The sequence below is a fragment of the Periplaneta americana genome, chromosome 6 (genome assembly GCF_040183065.1).
Source record: "Periplaneta americana isolate PAMFEO1 chromosome 6, P.americana_PAMFEO1_priV1, whole genome shotgun sequence".
In the NCBI taxonomy this organism is placed as follows: domain Eukaryota; kingdom Metazoa; phylum Arthropoda; class Insecta; order Blattodea; family Blattidae; genus Periplaneta; species Periplaneta americana.
Genome location: NC_091122.1, coordinates 169913290 through 169936062, shown reverse-complemented (window position 1 = coordinate 169936062; position 22773 = coordinate 169913290). Strand labels below are relative to the sequence as shown.

General features: G+C 35.7%; 1 protein-coding gene across 1 annotated transcript; it reads left to right on the top strand.

The window, feature by feature from the left end:
- Nucleotides 1-104: 104 nt before the first annotated feature.
- On the top strand, nucleotides 105-21734 carry atms (RNA polymerase II-associated factor 1-like protein antimeros). The gene is made up of 10 exons (XM_069829512.1): nucleotides 105-307; nucleotides 425-517; nucleotides 963-1151; nucleotides 3617-3752; nucleotides 6388-6531; nucleotides 7310-7413; nucleotides 10025-10267; nucleotides 14786-15024; nucleotides 17621-17866; nucleotides 21302-21734. Exons 1-10 carry the CDS (start codon nucleotides 243-245, stop codon nucleotides 21601-21603), a joined length of 1761 nt encoding a protein of 586 aa, XP_069685613.1. The 5' UTR covers nucleotides 105-242; the 3' UTR covers nucleotides 21604-21734.
- The last annotated feature ends 1039 nt before the right edge of the window (nucleotides 21735-22773 follow it).

Sequence of the window (22773 nt, the reverse complement as noted above, 5' to 3'; positions counted from 1 at the left end):
TTTATATAATTTATATAATACATTTGCTTTATTGAAACTATTGCTTTGCTTAACGATTTCGTCATTTCATGTTGTCTGCACTGTACGGATGGAATGCTGCCAACTACTTTAGTTGATTACGTTTTGGTGTTAACGTAGGAAAGAAAGTTGTCGAACTGCAGAAGTGTTAGGTTAAATTAATTTGAACGTATGCGCTATTAATTGAAAGTTTAGTGTTCGGAGTGCATTAATTTGCTACTACAATGCCTCCCACAATTCAGAATAGCTTAACTAATGATAAACGTCCAACTAGACCCGGAGAAAGAAGGTGAGAGTTTGCATTTCGTATAATACTGTCAACTTTTGTCGAATGTAACTTTTGTAATATCCTTGTTATTGTTACTACTATTATTGTCATTACTGTCAAGTAATTATTATTTTGCAGGTCTGAATTGGTGTGTAGAGTCAAATACTGTAACACGCTTCCAGATATACCATTCGATCCTAAATTTATAACATATCCTTTTGAATCTACAAGGTGAGTTAATTGTGCTCATGAGGCAAATAGAAATTAGCCGGATAAATAAAGAGAATACGATTTTCCAAAATGTCATGTTGTGATATGTACCGTATTTTAAGTTCTTAATATTCTCTCTGAAAATTGATTATAAACTTCCTTTTCACTTCTCTTCTTATTTTTGTAAGGCCTTAAATTTGAGGTTATTAATGAATATGCCAAGGGCAAGATCTCTGTTATTGGCATGCTGTCTTTATGTTGAAACCCACTGTAATAGCCATATTATATAAAACTTAGGTGCATAATTAATTATAGTTGGGGTAAAATTTTATTGCATATGTAAGGTGTGCGGATGGTACGAATTATGTTATACCTTTATTGTAGTACTGTGAGGTCTTCATGCTTTCATATAATGTCATATAGGCCAGGCATATCTTATATTACAATTGTGGCTATTATGTTACAGATTCATCCAGTATAATCCCACATCACTGGAACGTAATTATAAGTATGAAGTTTTAACAGAACATGATCTTGGAGTGACTATTGATCTCATTAACAGAGAAACATACGCTACTGATTATAGCGCTCAGTTAGATCCAGCTGATGAGAAGTTGTTGGAAGAAGATGTTCTTACTCCACAAGACTCTAAAAGGTTAGAACTTCCATTAGTAGGGCTACTAAAGTATAATAAATAACTTATAAGGCATAAATCATCTACAGACATAATTATACTTTATGAAAGGCAGAATATTAATTAAATTAGCAGGTTGTAAACCCATGTCTAGTATTTTGCTGTTAGCTCATTAAACTTTATCAGCTTTAAAAGAGGTATAGATTGGACTTTTTCCATTGCTGGTAATGTAGGCTACAAGGAAACCACAACTATTGGAAGATTTGCTCTGTCTTCATCTTCTTCCGGTGAACAAATATTGGGATGAGAAGGGACAGAACCAAATGAAACGTGACTTCCTATACATTATGATAAACTCTTCTGGGATATTAACTAGGACTATACAAAACTATGTCACGCATCATAGCCACATGGTCTAAAGCATCATGCTTCAGACCAGTGATATGGATTGAGCACTAGTTCGAGTCCTCACAGGGTAAGAAATTTTCTCATGCAATTTCGATCAGTGTATGGGACCAATTCCCACTCAGCATCATGGTGAATTTGAGGAGCTACAGTGGGTAGTGAAATGTGGTTTCAGAAGCCAGCCCTAATGGGTTGGGGGATCTTGGTGCTAACCACACATTACTCCCATATTGGATGGATGATCTTTCACATTTGCTGAGGCATGTGGACGAGGCCAATAGTCAGCTGGTCAACCTTGGCCCTTCATGGGCTGTTACACCATGGACTGACAGATACAAAAATTTAGGGTAAAATTCAAGAATCAGTCGCTGTTTTTGCAGACCAATAGGAGATGATGACGCGATATATGTCACGCAAAATATGAATGAATGTAATCGAGGGCTTCCGCCCCCCGACACCCTCGATTTTCTTTTTTCCCTACCCTACACCACTCCACTGCACGCCCTTCCTCACATATTTTCCACTACTTCTGTCTTTACCTACTTTATTTTACTAACTGTATATTAAATTGGAATATATGACTTAACTTTGAATACGCTAGTTAGATGGAGGTGTTTCACAGATGTCCTATTCACCCCACAGAGAGGATATTCTGCTACTACTAGGCTTTCTGAATGTAATAAGTAGGGGGCAAATGTTGATGAAAAGTCATCTTCTAATTTTTCACATTAGGACAATGCCTATTAATATAGGAATCCTTTCTATGTTAGGCCTAAAATGAAAGTAAAAAGTAATGTCTTATATTGTATTTTTTGACGTTTTTGAACTAATGGGTCATTTTTTTTCGGCATTTTTTGGTCATTTTTAATACTATGAAGAACTTTTAGATCATTTGAAATGCATTTTACTTTCTTCTTTACCGATAGATCTATTAAATCACTTTCTATCCAAATAGGTCAATAGTAATTACCTATTGAATAAGTGAATAACAGTGAAGTTTGAGTTTTAAAGTTTGGAACAGACTCTAAAGTCCATCCCTCATTCCATTGAAGGCTTCACTTCACACAACGGAAGTGATATAAAATGCTTGATGGCAGGTTAGTTTATGTGAGGACTTTGACCGCTACTGTTCTTTTGTCGGTACGAGGGTGTCTTTAGAATTTATGTTTGGAAGAGGGGAAACTTTCACCATGTCCTGGACAGGACGTTGTGTTCTTAACATGGTTCGGAAGGGATGTCTACTATAGTGGACAGTATTTTTAACACAAAGATTGCAAGAATGCACGCTGCACTCACAATTTGTTTCGTCATTCACACTCCCGCATCTGGAAGATCTGTTAACAAAAGTGAAGCGCGGAAGGAGGAGGAGACGGAGAATGAAGGCACTGGCATGGACACCCCTGATTGAAACTCATTGTAAACCCTAATTAAAATCTATAGTTTTCCCTTAAAACTTTCATTTTGTTGCATGCTCTTTTCCTTTATCTTAGCCAAATTCCAGGAAGTTGCCTCCTCTTTCCGAGATATGCAGGGCAGTCATTGAAACAAGGTGACTAATTTTTAAGAAGTTGTGGTGCGAGTACGGTGAATAATATTTAAATGTCATTTTTCCATTAGTTGAAGGGCATTTTAATGATCATTTTAAGTAGATTTTTAGGTCATCAACATCTACCCCCTAGTAATAAGTGAAGTGTGATCTTGCAATATGTAGTGATCCTTAACGCTTTCCTCTGTAGTTTAATGGTTTCTATGCTTGCCATAAGTCCGAGGGTCTTAGGTCAAACCTGGTTGAGGGCAGGGGATTATTAAGGATGACGAAAATTCATATCATGGTTTCTTCAGATTGAAAGTAAAGTTGGCAGACCCATGATGTAGATTTGCAGCATGTAAAAAAATCCTGTCCAATGCTAAACATTTTGAGGTAAGACAATTAGCCTAAATGCTTGAGGGTTTACTCTTCATCTGCTATTCATGCCATCCATTCATATCCTAAAATTAGAATTTGTACAACTTGAAATTACTTGCACTGTAAGAAAACTGGAACATTAAATTTGATCTCAGTATTATTTTCTGTTTTGTAGATCGCGTCATCATGCACGTAGTGTCTCTTGGCTACGAAGAACTGAGTATATCTCAACAGAACAGACCCGATTTCAACCTCAGACTATGGACAAGGTTGAGGCTAAAGTGGGTTATAGTATCAAGAAGAGCTTGAAAGTGAGTACTTACTTTCATCTGGTGGCATGTTAGTATTGTTAGTAACAGCAATTAAAACCTTATACTGTGCAACAGCTCGGACATAACCAGGGCTTGAAGAAAGCACTCATCTGCTCGTCTGTGATGAGCGAAAATTTTTACTCCATGAGTGAAAGAAATTCTGATTTTTTTAAATTGCGCGTGTGCGGTTCGACCATGCTGAATAATGAAATTTTTGTTGTCACTGACTACTAACAAAGTGAAATGGATGACACAAAATCGTACTGTTATATATCTTAACAGAAATAATAAAAAAAATAGTGCTTTTCACATGTTTGGATGCTGTTTCATCGTTAATGATATTTCATTTTATAGTATTTCATAATTCTGTGGCCAGGAGGAAAAAGGTCTTAAGTAAAAATTTTATACTTTTCAGGAGAGCAGTAGAAAGATTGAAATTGGTGTCAATTATAGTTTTTTTAATTAAGAGGTTTTTCCTGGATATTAGCCTATTTGTTTATATTTCATCTAAAATAGATAGTGTTGCTCATTTAACAATTTTCTTGATTATTTCCAAAAATAGCCGCACTTAAGGGGACACTCAACTTAAAAATTGGAGAAAAAGTGTCATAGAAATGAAAAATTAAATTTCTACACTAATTTACGTGACAGAACTAAATCAATACGCAGAATTCTTCCCCTATTCATTGAGAAGTCACAGTCAAATGCACAAAGCCAAAAAATAAAAAATGATAATTAAAAGTGATATTTCAATTAATGATTGATTAAAAATTGAAATACTTTTTATTTTGAAAAGTATTCGATCTAATGAGCTGAGATTTTGCATGTTACTTTCCATGTATATATTAAACTTTTTCTCCAAATTTGAAAAAGATTGGTCAAATAGGAAAAAAGTTCCAAAATGTAGTTGAGTTTCCCCTTAAGCCCTTTTAAGACTAGAACCCAAACTGAGTAGAAGAGACTATTTATACATAAGACCTTTTCCATGTCAAGATAAATGAGAAATGTAAATTATTAGGAATGCAAAATAGGTCTTAAACAATTATAGGACTGTTTACCCTGGTGCTTAAAATTTTAAAAGGAAAGGGCATCAGTATGTGATAAAATAGCTAAAATACAAGTTAGAGCTTTTTAATAGGGAAGCATGGAAAGTAAACATGTGATGTTTGTAAGGAATAAAATATTAAATATTCTTAAGTCCTTTATTCTGTTTGTTCTAGATTCAAAAAGTATTTAGGACATTTGGTAATGCTCTATAAATTCAGTCAGGAGTCTTATTTGACTTTAACCTTTTTACCAGATTGTAGAGAATTGTTTCCTCTTTCAGAATATATAAAAATCTCATTTTCACAAAAAAATTTACTTAAGACCTTTTTGGCCCACACCTGTGGAGTAACGGTCAGTGCATCTGGCCGCGAAACCAAGTGGCCCGGGTTCGAATCTCAGTTGGGACAAGTTACTTGGTTGAGGTTTTTTCCGGGGTTTTCCCTCAACCCAATACGAGCAAATGCTGGGTAACTTTCGGTGCTGGACCCCGGACTCATTACACCGGCATCATCAGAGATTGCATATAAATCACTAGTACTTCCAGTAATGGAATATGGTGCTGCATGTTGGGATCCTTACAGATTAGAACATATTAAGACACTGGAAAAGACTCAAAAACGGGCTCTCAAGTGTTGTCGGAAAAATTCACCATTAAAATGGGACACACTCACAGACAGGAGAACGCGAATTCGATTATGCGCACTGTTCAAAACATACAGAGGTGAGCCTGCCTGGAGAGAAATAAAAAATAGGTTGCAGCCGCCAAATTACTCTTCAAGGAACGACCACTCATATATATTGAGGGAAAGAAGACAGAGGACGGACACTGGAAAGTTTTCTTTTCTCAATCGTACTATCAGGGACTGGAATGCTTTACCTGCAGACTTACTAAAGGCTTTACCAACAACCAAAAACATATTTAAAAATAGGCTTAAGGACTTTACTAATAGACGATAATTATACACAGTATGTAAAGGATGTAAATGATATTTTGTTATTGAAGTGTTGTATCAGTGAAGAATTATGTTGTGTCAGTGAAACGTGTTCCTGTCAGGGAAGCTTTATAGTTTATAGTGGCAGTGCAAAGTATTTGAACAGTGAAATGTTTTTGAAGTGTTAGTGAAATCAGGATAGAATCAGTGAAAAGTGTCGTAGTTCCAGTGCAGTGAGTGAGTTGACAGCGAAATGAGTGTAATGTGGAAAGGTACTTGTGCAGATATGAACATATCATACTCGTGGGTTTTAGTTCGAACTTAGATTTAAGATATAAATTAGATTTATTTTAAATGTTATTTTAAGTGATAGTGCTTCATTTAATTTAGGATATAAATTATTGTTAGTATTAATTATTGGTATTATTATTAAGTGTATTTTTAATTAACAAGTTTATTATTGTCATTATTGAGTGTAATTAGTTACCACTGCCACCGGGTATATAGCATTGCAGTGTGAATAAATACACATACATCGCCTTCATTTCATTCAGATGCTAAATAACCTGAGATGTTGATACAGCGTCGTAAAATAACTCAATAAAATCAAGACCTTTTTCATACTTGAAAAATGTAGCTACTTTTCTTATTTATAGGACGAGACACTGTATATGGATCGTGACAGCCAGATTAAGGCAATAGAGAAGACATTTGAGGACTCCAAGAAACTAATTGAGAAACATTACAGCAAACCAAATGTTGTGCCAGTGGAGATTCTACCAGTTTACCCAGATTTCAAGGTATGAATGCTATTTTTATCCTGTTAGAAATTATAGTGTTAGTTAACAGCTGAACTCATGCCGTGGTATATTAGACTTAATCAGTTCAGGAAACCCTATTGGATACTTGCTTCCTAGATCATACTGTTTAAATATATCAGTAAAGTTTGTTAAAGTTTACCCAAGTACAGTTTGTGTTCCTGAGTGTAATCATATGCAGGGGTGAGAATGAGATAGTCCAAACTAAGTATTTTCTTTGTTATGTTTGGTGGTTTTATTAGAATTTGTATGATATATTTTCTCGCAGATAATTTATTATAACTTTGCATCACAATTGTGTAACATTCATTATGAGTAACTGTTAGCTTGCCTGACAGTGAAATGAATGGGCCTGGGTTCAAACCCTGGTTGGCTTTCACTCAACCCATTATGAGCAAATTCTGGATAACTTTCGGTGCTGGACCCTGTAGTTATTTCGCTGACATTATTATCTTCATTCCATTCAGATGCTAGAAAACCATAGCAGTTGATAAAGTGTCGTAAAATAATCAATTAAAAAAATATTCATTATGTTTTAAGATATCTTTTGGTTCCCAATCTCTTTTCTATATGCACATATGCCTCATTTGCCTCATTCAGTGTCATACTTCTGATTTTTTTCCTTACAACTACTTCATTAATTATCCAGTTACTTTCCCGGATTCAATAGTTTATGAAGAACAAACAATTTGATAAATACAATAAATTGTGAGGGATGATTAATAAATATCGTTTTAACGCCATCTTGTTTCTCTCTCAGGTATGGAAGTACCCATGTGCTCAGGTTATATTTGATTCTGATCCAGCTCCAACAGGCCGATCTGTCCCAGCACAGATTGAAGAAATGTCACAGGCTATGATCAGGTACAGTGCATAAAACTGTTGAAAATTAAAACTGACAAATTAATAGCAATGTGTGTGGCGTTCTTCTTTTCATAACAAAGTGTTAAGCAGCTGAAAGCTTACGCAATGCAAGCCACAGGTGTGGCAGTGTGATGTCTGCAGCAGTGGTGGAAAAAATTTCTTCCCTCATATATTGAGAACCATTTGATATTTTGAGTTGTTGTTTTCAGTACTGTTATCAGCTCCATATTGTTTATGACATATGATTTTTTTTTTTTTGTGTTCAATACCCCTTTAAGTTTGAATTTACAGCATTAGATATATAAAGAAATGCTAAATGATTCGTAATAATTTACTTTTAATAACACAGTTGAATATTATGTATTATGAATTGACTGTTGAGTGGAGTAACGGTCAGCGTGTCTGGCCGCAAAACCAGGTGGCCCAGGTTCGAATCCCGGTCGGGGCAAGTTACCTGGTTGAGGTTTTTCCCAGGGTTTTCCCTCAACCCAATACGAGCAAATGCTGGGTAACTTTCGGTGCTGGACCTTGGACTCATTTCACCGGCATTATCACCTTCATTTCATTCAGATGCTAAATAACCTAGATGTTGATATAGCGTCGTAAAATAATGCAATAAAATAAAAAAAAAAATAAAATTGACCGTTGATAATCATGTTCCCTAATGTGTGAAGTTTTTGTTCAAATAATTAAAATATTGACAGAATTTGTGAAAAAGAAATTAAGGTATTTGAATAAGTGTATGATGTATGTATTTTGCTTGTTGACATAGTTTATATACTAGTAAACAGTTTTCTTTCAACTTGCATTCAGAAATAATAAAAACAATGTGTATATGTATAATAAAATGAAGCACTTAATTTAGTCAGATATTTTTGGTTGGTTGGTTGGTTGCTAATGCTTGGCATTTTGGAGTTCTTACATTTGCCTTCTTTCTTCCCAGTATTGTAATGACAGATCTGTAGCTCTCTGTTAAATTTTTACAGTTCTTGAGGTGTGTCATATCCATTATAGTATTAGCCTATCTTCTTTACAAAGTAAACAATTAGGAGTAGGAAAAATATTTATTTTATATAGATGGACAGCCAAACACTCATGTCCCGTATATAATTGAAAAAGAGCCATAGTTTTCATTCGTGGACGTTCTGGTATTATATTTTTATTGTGTAATAAAATATTCCATTGCTTATTCTACACTCTCATGTATTACTTTTTCATGTATTTCTTGTTGGGTGATTTTCTTAATTACTAGTGGCAAATGCTGCAAACTAAGTTCATTAGACGTTCAAATAAACATTTTTCAGATTTATTTTCAATTAACAATATCAGACATTCTGAAAGTTATTTGCTTCCATAATAATGAAAGATACTCTATCTTGAGCCAATACTGAAGAGAACCACGCATATAAATATCTACACCACACCACCATTAAATATATGAAAAAGACCCAATCCCACTTGATTAATAACTATAAAAATATTTGATTTTTAAAAACATTATTATCTTACGTAAGTTTTATAGCTTTCAGTAACATATACTATATATATTATATAGCCGCCACTCTGTAAAATACAGAAATGAAAACCTAATTAAATTATTCTCTACATCTACTTATATAACCCCAAAACGTTTCACTTTCATATCATCAATATAGCATTAATATGTATAATTAATGAAAAATAGTCACATCACGGCATTAACTACAATAATATTTCATTTCTAATAGTAATAATGTCATCAAACCACCTCAAGTTTAGCAGTTTTTAATATCCAATACACAGTTGTACCCAGAAAATTACACACTACAGAATCGAACCTGTAAATTATTTTTAGTAAGTTAAGTTTTTAATAACCAATTTAATTTGAGCTCTAAATATGTCAGCATTCTTGCAGATCATGGCCTTCGTGTAATATTGTTTACTGTAGTATGTGTTTTGTTTTATTCTGAAATTCAACACGGCCGACTTGATGCTCGCTTCGCTTCTCCTGAATGCAATTAGCTAGTTCTCAAAACTGACGACAGATAGATTTTGGAAAATAGGAAAATTATGTAGGAAAATTGAAATTTCACTGAAAACTACTATTTTTCCGAAAAACTTTGGGTTCCAAGCTTCAAAATGAGGGGCCATTTATTAAAATCTGTTCAACCGCTTTCCGTAATTTCCATTACCAGTTCAAATTATATATATAGATTAGTTTTGAGGACTGAATCGATAAACATGAATTTGTAATTTGTTGGATCATTGTACCCTTTTTTGCTAAGAAATCTGCTATTTCATTACCAAGAATTCCACAATGTGAAGGAATCCATTGCAAAACTAATATTGTTGTAACATTAAAAACGAAATTTCATTTTTTAAAGAGAAAAGTTTTTACAGGTCCTGGTTAACATCAATTACGAGGGAATTTGATAATTTATAGTTTGGATAAGATTTGGGATAATTTTCTTCAACCTTACTGTAACTATAATAGCATTCCTCCATCTGCTCATAGAATTTTATCACACCTTGAGGTGAAAAATATGTGTAAATGTATATACAGTATTGCTACAAATGTAATATTATCTGTTACTATAATAGAAGTGCTTATTGTATTAAATGTTTTTTACAGAGGTGTGATGGATGAGAGTGGTGAACAGTTTGTGGCATACTTCCTGCCTACTGATGACACACTAGAGAAGCGACGCAGAGATTTTGCTAATACTGTCGAGTATGAGGATGATGAAGAGTATGAATACAAGATGGCCCGTGAATACAATTGGAATGTGAAGAGCAAGGCATCGAAGGGTTATGAGGAAAACTACTTCTTGGTTATGCGGCAAGATGGAGTATATTACAACGAATTGGAAACAAGGTACATTCTAGTATTTATTTACTTATCTGATGGCTGGTGCAATGATTATGATATCATTAACCCACAAAGAAAACGACAATAATTACAGTGCATCAGTTATTCATAGATTTCAAAAAGGCATATGAATCGGTTAAGAGAGAAGTTTTATATGATATTCTTATTGAATTTGGTATTCCCAAGAAACTAGTTCGATTAATTAAAATGTGTCTCAGTGAAACGTATAGCAGAGTTCGTATTGGTCAGTTTCTGTCAGATGCGTTTTCAATTCACTTTGGGCTAAAGCAAGGAGATGCACTATCACCTTTACTTTTTAACTTTGCTCTAGAGTATGCCATTAGGAAAGTCCAGGATAACAGAGAGAGTTTGGAATTGAACGGGTTACATCAGCTGCTTGTCTATGCGGATGACGTGAATATGTTAGGAGAAAATCCACAAACGATTAGGGAAAACACGGGAATTTTACTGGAAGCAAGCAAAGAGATAGGTTTGGAAGTAAATCCCGAGAAGACAAAGTATATGATTATGTCTCGTGACCAGAATATTGTACGAAATGGAAGTATAAGGGTTGGAAATTTATCTTTTGAAGAGGTGGAGAAGTTCAAGCATCTTGGACAAATATAAATGATACTTGGGAGGAAATTAAACACAGAATAAATATGGAAAATGCCTGTTATTATTCGGTTGAGAAGCTTTTATCATCCAGTCTGCTGTCAAAAAATCTGAAAGTTAGAATTTATAAAACAGTTATATTACCGGTTGTTCTGTATGGTTGTGAAACTTGGACTCTCACTTTGAGAGAGGAACATAGGTTAAGGGTGTTTGAGAATAAGGTGCTTAGGAAATTGGGGCTAAGAGGGATGAAGTTACAGGAGAATGGAGAAAGTTACACAACACAGAACTGCACGCATTGTATTCTTCACCTGACATAATTAGGAACGTTAAATCCAGATGTTTGAGGCAGCACGTATGGGCGAATCCAGAAATACATATAGAGTGTTAGTTGGGAGGCCGGAGGGAAAAAGACCTTTAGGGAGACCGATACGTAGATGGGAGGATAATATTAATATGGATTTGAGGGAGGTGGGATATGATGATAGAGACTGGATTAATCTTGCTCAGGACAGGGACCAATGGCGGGCTTATGTGAGGGCGGCAATGAACCTCCGGGTTCCTTAAAAGCCAGTAAGTAAGTAAGTAATTATCAAATTACATCTTCTTTCTGACCTCCCAGTAGCTCTCCACTTCTGTGTGTGATTGTAGGCCATGACATGTTAGGAGGTGATGTCGGTCCATGTCAGTGGTGGATTTACACAGTATGCAGGGCGGTGTCTGCATTATTCCAAGACAGAAGAGATTTTTTGCCATTAGATTGTGCCCTGTTGAGAGGTGAAAGACTAGGGTGACCAGATTCACATCGATAAAAAAGAGGACACAAAGCTTCAAAAAGGAGGACATTGTTCGAAAAAAGAGGAAGAAAATATGAACTTAGATTTGGGCATAGAACTATATTATACTATAAATTTCATCAGTACCTATTTTACTTTAAAATATTTACAGTACAAATTTAGACTTACGTCATACTTAAAGTATATTAATATTACAAAATAATTATGATAAAACTTAATACTAATGATTTTACAGGTGATTTTACATATGAAAGTCAAGGGAACTATAATTATTAAAGAGGACAGAAAGTATCTATTTAGATTTAGGCTTAGGTCTATATTATTATGTTATTTGTTTTAGTACAGTACTTAACAAAAGTTTAAGACCATGAGCAAATTTCATATAATTATTTTCTGGTCCTATATTTTTCTTTCTATTTCCCTCATGAATATTTTGTCAATTATTTGGACTGTGAGATATCTATCGACGCAAAGAAAGTAAAATTATGACATTTAGTTTTCGAGTTATGATTTTAATGAAATATTTTGTTACTGTAAAAAATGTTACATTTATAATTACGGAATAATTTATTCATGCTAAACCAACATGTTTATTGTAGTGATGATTTTTTTCAAGCAATTTGAGAAGTGTGAGAACACAGTGGTACCAGAAAGAAAAATTTAAAAAATTTTATTTTCGTTTTATAATTTTTTGCATATTTTTCCAAAATAAGGAAAATAATAGTAGAAATAACGTTAAGTAAAGGCATTCATAGCTTATTCCACAGTGAAGCTATGAATGCCTTTACTTAACGTTATTTCTACTATTATTTTCCTTATTTTGGAAAAATATGCAAAAAATTATAAAACGAAAATAAAATTTTTTAAATTTTTCTTTCTGGTGCCAATGTGTTCTCACACTTCTCAAATTGCTTGAAAAAAATCATCACTACAATAAAGATGTTGGTTTAGCATGAATAAATTATTCCGTAATTATAAATGTAGCATTTTTTACAGTAACAAAATATTTCATTAAAATCATAACTCGAAAACTAAATGTCATAATTTTACTTTCTTTGCGTCGATAGATGTCTCACAGTCCAAATAATTGACAAAATATTCATGAGGGAAATAGGAACAAAAATATAGGACCAGGAAATAATTATATGAAATTTGCTCATGGTCTTAAACTTTTGTTAAGTACTGTATGAGGAAAAAAATGCCAGAAGGACATTGTGTAATTTTTAGTCTCCATTAACATAACTGCTGTTCTCTGTGGCAAACCTCCTGCATATGACCTTCAGCGGCTTCACAGCTCCTGCAAATCACAGGAGTGCAGCATTGCCTAATAAAGGAATATTGCTATCAAATGGAATGTTGGCGATCGGACATTTATTTAATTCTGAAATTCAGTAGCTTGCTAGGTATAAAGAGAGTGCATTTATATATCTGGGAGGGGAGGGGGGAACATAATTTTAGGTCACACTGTTCCTTCTGTCGAATTATTACAAGGATATGGGTTATAGCACAGTGTTTGATCTTAATGCATTCCAGAAGAATAGCGCTATTGTTTAGAACACCTGCATCACTCAAGACATAAGAAAACAGAAAACAAATACAGATGGTCAAGCTGACACACACTTATCATTCTTCCTCTGTATATATATTTTCACAAAAGGCTGCAAAAGGATATCTGTCGGATACAGGGGAGAGAGCCATTAATCCTTCCCATTGAAGGCTTTAAGGAATCAACCTGGACAAATACCCAATGTCCCATCCCTACCTTCCCGTGGTGCAGCTGTTAGTAAGCATAATTTTACGAGCTGAACTAAAGGGAGGGGCTACTCATCCATTAGCACTGGTCTTAGAGCATTCGAGGCCTAGGGGTTCATTTCCCTTTCTACTTTTCTGTTCCTAGTGCTGACCTGCTATGGCACTAAAATCGTCCTCCAGTGGCTTAAGGAGGGAAAGCTGGTGATCAACAAGATCTCCCAGCTAGGTCCAATGGACCCGTCAACCAACAGCAGGTGTGGTCCTCCAGACATTCTGGGGGTTGTGTGTGAATGAAGTAGCCACCAAAACGTTAAAATATGGTGTTCACTTAAATCGGCTACAACTTGCCATTTAAGTCCTCAAAATCTGTGCTTCATTGGCTGGTCATGATAATATCTTTGAAAAATATTGGAGTGCAAGAGGTCAAATGACTTTATTGTCAAACGCCTGGCATTAGAAAACAATAACATAACATATTATAGACCTACTTAAAATTATGTCAATATCTATTTTATTACAGCATTACATATGATAAAAGTCAATATCCTAATATAACATGATTTTACAGTTAACTACATATTAAAGCCAAGGGAACTATAATTATTATCAAAATACATAAAAAGGGCGCAAAAAATGCGGATTTAATATTATTTTGTAAGCAAAGAGGTTTATGATCGTTGGCAAAGAGTATATTCTGTCGATGCTGCTGCATCCTACAGGCAAATTACTTGAAAAAGGCGTCATATCAGATAATTTCAAAATATCAGGCATACAAGTTACGAAAAGAAGGACATTTCTTGATTTTTTTAAAATCTGCCCGGATCCCAGACAAAAGCCTAAACAGGAGGACATGTCCAGACAAAAGAGGACGTCTGGTCACCCTACAAAAGAGTGCAACTGCGCTTCTTTGTGGATGAGTTGGTGTATCCAGAATTGATTCTCTCCAATGCTTGTCAGCTGTTCTTGAAGATATTTCTTGTAGGTGTTGTGTTTTGAATAGCTCTTTGGAATGGCACTGGTTTAAGTTAGGTTGAAGGAAGTTGAGTTCCCTTCTTGACCAAGGGATCTGTTTGTTCTCTTATTTCTTCTGAACCAGACCGGAAAGCTTGAATGATGGCTTGGATAGCTGCTTTGGTGTCTGAGAGAATGACAGCATTATTGAATTTGTCTAAGTGTGTTGTAAACTGTTGTAGTGCCACTTTGCCTGAACTTCTCCAGCGTAGGAAATATTAACTGCTTAGAGCCAAAGCTGATTGATATGTTACATTTGCATTTGTTTGCTCTTGAAGAATAAACCAAGCCCTCAAATTGTGATAACTGTTCCATAGTTTGTTTAGTTACATCTTGTTCCTGCTTACAGAGTACGGCTGAGCAAGCGCAGACAGAAAATAGGTCAGCAACCAAACAACACACGTCTTGTGGTGAAGCACAGACCTCTGAATGCACAGGAGTTCCGTATGCAGCGGTACAGAGAACGTCAGCTGGAACCACCTGGGGAGGAAGAAGAGGAAGAGGATGATGAAGAGGAAGAAGAACAGACCCAAGAAGACACTGGCGATCAAGATAATACCAATGATCAGGATGATGCCAACAAATCTGGTTAGTAGATTTTCACTTTGCTAGTTTATTAGTGATGCACTTATCTTTATGAAATTGTATGCTTATTCCCAGTGAGGGAAATGAGAAAAAACCAGAGGCGGTATGCTACCCCAAGATTTTCCTTGGCATACCTCGATTTAAAAAAAGGCATACCCCTCCCTTACAACATAGACATAAATGATGTATACAATAAATTGTTTCGTGCAGTCAGTAACGCGAATCTTTGAAGCTTACATAACACATCAAATTTCTTAATAAAATAATTTCAAGTTACTTCGGTTATTTACTAGATCATTTTACGATGTCCTTTCAGACTTATGATTTAAAATAATGTTAAAGCTTCAAAGTGCCTTACTTAATTATTAATAAAACGTGCAACAAAAAAATGACACAGTTACTAAATTGGCAACAGTGACCACCACAAGATACAGACCATAGTCTTCTACAGGGTGTTTCAAAAATACGGGCATAATTTCAGGTATGTATTTCTCACATGTAGACAATCAAAATAGTTCATTACAACATGTGTCCGGAAATGCTTTATTTCCGAGTTATGGCCTTCGCAACATAGAAATTCACCGGAACGTTTTTCTTTCCACAGGTCATTGCCTTCAAAGGAGACATTAAGAGGGCACTCTGACAGTTCATTCCGAGGCGAAGGTTACATTCAGCGTTGTGTAGGTGTTAGACTGTGCGACATGTATTCAAATCAAGAGCTGGCAGAGATACACTTCATGTACGGTAAGGCGGACAGCAATGCTGCGCTGGCTCGTCGTTTGTACCAGGAGAGGTACCCACAGCGACAATGTCCAGATCGGAAGACATTTGTACGTCTTCATTACTGTCTGTGCGAGTATGGAAAATTTAACTCTCCTGGTTTGGGAAGGGGATGACCAAGATCTACAACTCCAGAAGTACGGGAGGAGATTCTGGAGGCTGTGAACATGACTCCTTCTGTCAGCACACAAAGGGTAGCGTTGCAAGTCAGTGTTCCTCATATGACTGTCTGGAGACTGTTGAAAGTGTATCAATTGTATCCTTATCATTTGCAACGTGTACAGGCCCTGTCACCAGCAGATTACCCTGCACGAGTTAGGTTCTATCAGTGGTTCTTGCAGCAGTGAGGTGTAAATCCGAACTTTCCTGCCTTAGTATTATTTACAGATGAAGCACAGTTCACACGAGATGGCATAACAAATTTCCACAATCAGCATGTATGGGCGTATGAAAACGCATGTGCAACTGTTCCCTCTCTTCACCAGGTGCGGTTCTCCCTCAACATGTGGGTCGGTATCATTGGTGATCGATTAGTTGGACTCCATGTACTTGTGAACAGACTTACGGGGCAGGCATACACAAACTTCCTGGAAAACACCATACCTCATGTTGTAGAAGACACTCCACTGATCAATCGTCAACACATTCACTTCTTGCATGATGGCACTCCTGCACACTTCAGTCGTATGGCTCGCCGGTACTTGGATCGAAGGTTTCCTGATCGATGGATAGGTAGAGGTGACCCAATTGCTTGGCCTCCACGCTCACCTGATCTGAACCCTCTCGATTTCTACTTGTGGGGCCATTTAAAACCATTGGTTTATTTGTCTCCGGTGCCTGATTTGGAATCCCTTTGGAATCGAATTGTGGCATGTTCTGAGGACATACGCAATACTCCTGGAGTTTGGAATCGTGTTCGCAGGTCAATGAGACATCGATATGAGGTCTGTATTCAAAAAGGAGGTGGACATTTTGAACATCTTCTGTAATGACAACGACCTGCGGAAAGAAAAACGTTGCGGTGAATTTCAATGTTGTGAAGGCCATAACTCGGAAATGAAGCATTTCCGGACACATGTTGTAATGAACTATTTTGATTGTCTACATGTGGGAAATACATACCTGAAATTATGCCCCGTATTTTCTAAACACCCTGTATACTTGAAATACTACTGTTGTAAGCATTCCAGGGGTTGAGCTTATTAAATAAGCGTGTCTAATACACACTGAATATACTTCCAAAAGGCTGTGGTTTAGATTTACGAAGCAAACAGATAGTACTCTTTTACGATCACATTTTTTTCAGTGACAGTATGTCATTTTTTACTAATGGTATGTTTTCTGGCCATAGAAACCTGTGGCGGTATTCCATGCTGTCACATACCGTCTCACTTCCCTCACTGCTTATTCCTCTTGTGAGGTAACGATTTTTACCGAAAGGATTAAAGGTCAATCTTTAGCAACATGGACTTAATTTCAGCAATATTTTTTGAGGGTGCAAAGTTTGCAATAATTAGGAACAAAATTTATTTATTTATTCTGGTAGAGTTATGGCCATGAGACTTTCTCTTCGACATTACCAGAAGTGAAATATACATTCAAACAATAACAACACAAAATATGTAACGTGAATCGTTAAGTCTCTTGTTTCATATCAGTGATATTGGGCACACATTTACTTTGTCAAGATGTTATGGATGTTTGGGAAAATCAAAATGGCGCAGTGGAACTAACAACATGAACCAAGCTAGACTTACAACAAGTAAATAAATATCAATACTGATAAATAAGACACTCATGCTTCTCTTTCTCATTTCAGATGACGAAAGAGATGGGGAGACAGAAGGCGGTGGTGATGGAGATGCTGATGGCGAAGGAGAAGGTGATGGTGAAGGCGAAGTAGATGCTGATGGTGAAGGTGAAGATGGTGATGGTGACCCTGATGCAGAAGGAGAAAGAGGAGATGAAGAAGAAGATGAACAGAGGAGTGGCAGTGAGAAAGGTGACAGTGACCGTGAGGAAGAAGGAGAAAAGAGTGGTGGTAGTGGCAAGGAGGGCAGTGAAGGTTTGTTGCATTCTTAGTTATTTCCTTCCAATATAAAATTTATGTGAAGTAATTCTTACTTGCAAACTAGGGCCTAAAGAAAAGAAAACTGGGATACATATCTTCTTACTTAAAAAAAAAATCCCATACAAACAAATCTGTGATGTCAATATCACAACTTCTGTTTGCTGGTTGATTTTAATCCTTAAGGTTATGGATCTGTGAAATTTCTAACTTCTACATTTTTACACCAATTAATCTGAAAATATTACCACATATTTCTTACCATGTGGACATGCAGTACTGTACACAAATTTTCACTTTGATATCCCAATTAGTTTACTTATAATAATTTTTTTTTTAATACTGAATTATAATTGTCCTAATTTTCAAAGTTTACATCATTTTTCTTGGGCGCGCTTCCGAACAGGGGCATCGGCATTTCCCATAAGGTTAGAGCCCAGTTTAGGTGTGTGTTTATTAATCGAAAAAAATGTCATATAAACATGCGTCCTATTCTCAAAATTTTCTATCCCCTAATTTTCGATTAATACACACACACCTAAACTAGGCTCTAACCTTAGGGGAAATGCTGCTTTTCCTGTTTGGAAGCGCGCCCTTTTTCTTTAAATTTATATTTAATTTATTCCTGACAGATGTATGTAAAATATGACACATGCTTTTCATATTTTTTCAATTACTTTTTGAGAAAAAAAATATTTACCCTTTTAGTTGTTAATTTTTCAATTTTTTTTAAACTTATCACATCCTCAACACATGGTGATTTGAATACTTCCAATAGCAGAAGAAAACATATGTGTCAGTTTACTTCACATGCTTTTGTGGACTTCTGTGCAAAATTTCACTCAGATTGGAGAAAAACTTCATTCATTAGGGCATTTTGAATGTTACAGAATGTTGAAAATTGGAAAATCGAGAAAACGAGTATCATGTTGTCGATGTTCTTCTTTCCTATACAGATCTATCACGCACATTTTTCTCCTACATAACAGTGCGAAGTATAAAATGAAGGAAAAGTAAAATTAGTTAGAATGATGAACAAAGTCTGTCAGAATGACAGTTGAGTTTCAGTTTAAAGGGCTGCAAATCTATATTGTTTTCGCTGTAAGAAAAATCCTAATGTAAACACAAGCACGTGGCTGTCATACCCGTGATTGTCTCACAGCCGAAACACTCACACGACGTAGGAAAATATAGTCCGTATTTGGAAACTATCATCTTGTATTATTTGAAAATAAAAAATTGAATTCTAGTTGTTACATACGATTAAACATGCCACTTCACTCATGTGTAAAACGATATGTAAAAGAAAAGCTACTTTTATATTTTGTTATGTACTATGAACGTGGATGAATACTAACTGTAATACCGAGGTAGTCAGTTCTTGTAACAAGCTGGCATCACTTGAGCTCGTAGTTGTTCACATATGCACGTGGTACTGAATTGTGGCTTCTGCATCCTGGGTGTGTTTGGTTATTAAACATAAGAGTAGAAACCCTCTCAAAAACGGAGAATATAAAGTACATGTTTCCTAAGCAAACGAATGCATAGTAGTGAGGTTAGGCCTACTTGACGAGTAACGGGAAATGTTTAACATGAAACAGAATGTACAACAGTAGGCAGGAACATGTACTGAGAATCTATGGTGCCAAACAGTGGCAAATGTGCTATTGTTTATATTAGGATTTTTTTTACAGCGAAAAGATTATACACACTTGCTGGTCCCTTTAAATTCGTCCTGAGAGGCTTTAAAATTGTCATAGGGCCAAAATAAGCACAGATTTAGAAAACTGAAAGACTACTTTAAAGTTTCATATCCATTGTTCAACAATTAAAACAGAAAATCAATATCCCAAATTTAAAAGAAAACCTACAAATTAAACCAAACCCTTTAACTGTATTAAATATAGAATATAATCTAAATTTAACAGAAGAAATACTAAAATCAGAAGTAAACACTGAAATACTAAAACAATTGTCTTTAGAGACAATTAATATTAGGTACCCTCCACAAAACTGGCTTCATTTATACACCGACGGATCCTTGATCTCCAGAGAACAAGGTGCAGGTGTTACGTGCTGTCTCTTCTCACTTTATAGCTCTCTTGGGTATGGAACAACAAGTTTTGATGGAGAAATCATTGCAATAAGTGAAAGTCTCAGGAATCTTCTATGCCACATCAATAAATTTAAAAATGCAGTTATATTGTCAGACTCCAAAGCAGCTATTCTATCAATAGTCTCTAAACACACACCTTCATCTCAAACAGCAGAAGTAACTAAAATGCTCTCTCAATATCACTCAATAAAAGAATTGTATTCCAATGGATACCATCCCATTGTGGAATCCTGGGAAACGAGAATGCAGATGCACTAGCAAAGAAGGGCAGCACTGCTACGTACAGACCTGTTACTAAATCTACGTATTACTCTGTGAAAAGATTTATTAAATCTACATGCTTAGACTTCAACAAACAAAATTTGATAACACAATCTCAAGGGAAAAAATGGAACTCTCTGCATCAAAATCCACAGTTAATTCCCGATTTACCACGAAAATCGTCTGTAGCTGCATTTAGATTGGCAACAGGCCACAATTGTTTGGCCAAACATCTGCATAGAATTGGAATATATCAGTCCCCTAACTGCCCATTGTGCAACTCAAACCAAGAAATAGATTCGGAACACCTCAAAATCTGTGCTTCAGTGGCTGGCCATGATAATATCTTTGAAAAATATTGGAATGCAAGAGGTCAAATGACTTTATTGTCAAACGCCTGGCATTAGAAAACAACAACAAACAACAACAACAACATATTTTGTTATGTACTATGAACGCGGATGAATACCAACAGTAATACCAAGGTAGTCTCTTCTTGTAACAAGCTGGCGTCACTTGAGCTCGTAGTTGTTCACGTAAGCACATAGCTTCTACATCCTCGTTGTGTTTGGTTAATCAACATAAGAGTAGAAACCCTCTCAAAAGCGGAGAATATAAAGTACGTTTCCTAAGCAAATGAATGCATAGTAGTGAGGTTAGGTCTACTTGATGAATAACGGGAAATGTTTAACATGAAACAGAATGTACAACAGTAGGCGGGAACATGTACTGAGAATCTATGGCGCCAAACAGCGGCCAATGAAGCCTCACTTCAGTCACGTGCTATTGTTTATATTAGGATTTTTTTTACAGTGAAAAGATTATACACACTTGCTGGTCCCTTTAAATTCGTCCTGAGAGGCTTTAAAATTGTCATAGGCCCAAAATAAGCACAGATTTAGATAACTGAAACACTACTTTATTTTTTAGAGTTAAAAACAAAATTTTCATTTTTTAATGTTTTTTTTTCGTTATTTCCACCAATCCGTAGCCTTAAAGCTAGTTTGTAAGTGTTGTTGCATGCACTTAATTTGTATGTTTCTGTTATTTTGCAGCTGGAAGTGGTAGTGAGGACGAGCAGGCTCAGTCAAAGAGTTCTGGGTCCCGCAGTTCTTCACCAGCTAGTCAGAAGTCCCGGTCCCCTTCTCGCTCCAGATCAAGGTCCAAATCCAAGTCACCATCACGCTCTCGTTCTCGCTCCCGCTCCAAGTCTCGCTCTCGCTCTCGATCACGTTCCCGCTCTCGATCAAGATCAGGCACCCCCATCAAGAGTGGTAGTGGCAGTGGCAGTGGAAGTGGTAGTGGCAGCAGCAGTGCAAGTGGCAGTGAGAGTGACAGTGGAGAGGGGGAAAAATAAGTGCCGCTGGAGCAAAGAAGAAGAATTCTGAGAGTCTGTGCAATTGAATACTCTTCAATTAAACATATTTTGCCGTTCTATGTGTACAAAAATAATACAATAAAAATGTCATTATGCCCTGTTTATTCAAATTCAGATTTCTGTTGCTGATGCTGAAATAGTAATATGCGTTACAAGAGCGGTATGTTGAAGTTTTCATGTTCGAGGAAAAGTTTGAAAAAGCGAAACGTAGTTGAGCTTTTTTAATGTCCGAGAATTGAAAGAAAACATACCGCTCATGTATCGTACATTATTTTGTGCGAAGATTGTTTATTACATACCTGAAAGAGGAATTTCTAATTAGTTGCAATGAAATCTCCATCTTGGTTTCTGTTCAATGACGGCAGATTTGCAAAACAAAAATATCTATCTTCAACATTGTTGCTTTAAAATGTTTTCTGTGTTTACTATACTCCAGCAGGCCGTGATATATGTCTGTCTTTATTTTCCCCCAGTCTATAAATGCGAACTTAAAACAAACGGTAAGGTTATGTAATGATTTATTTTTCATTTTAATTCATTAATATTTTCGTTCAAAGTAGCCGCCATGATGAGTCTGGAATCTTGTTGATTTTTTCACGGCTTCCTTAATGTTATTTGCATCACGAATTAGTAACTTTAGTGGAGTTGTAGAGTTCACTTAATTTTTGCAAATATTTAAAACAATAATTAACAGTGCAATTTAGGTGAAATTGCAGTGGTAAGTTTCCAATTTATAATTATTACTATATTGAACGTCTCTAAAAATATGTTAAAAGCCTAGAGCACTAAAATCAATATGTCACTTAAGCGGTAAGAAGAGGGAAATTGTTATGTGTGTTGGGAATACTGAATGTGGAATTTTAGACTTTCCGCGGATTGGTTTTGTGCAGAAACCAAGCAAATACGCACGATCTCGCACAAAATATCTGTCCGCATATTACTTCTATCCATTATGAATTACAGCAGTACTTCTATTGAACGTTTTTGTGGGGACACAGAATAATAACCTTAAATGGGAGTTGACACTAAGTAAAGGTTTGCTATTTCTGTTTAAAAATGTTTGAATACATATGGGCTATTCCATATGAAATCGATCAGTAAAAAACCTCGCATTTTTTTTTATACTCTAATTTTTTACCTACTTATACA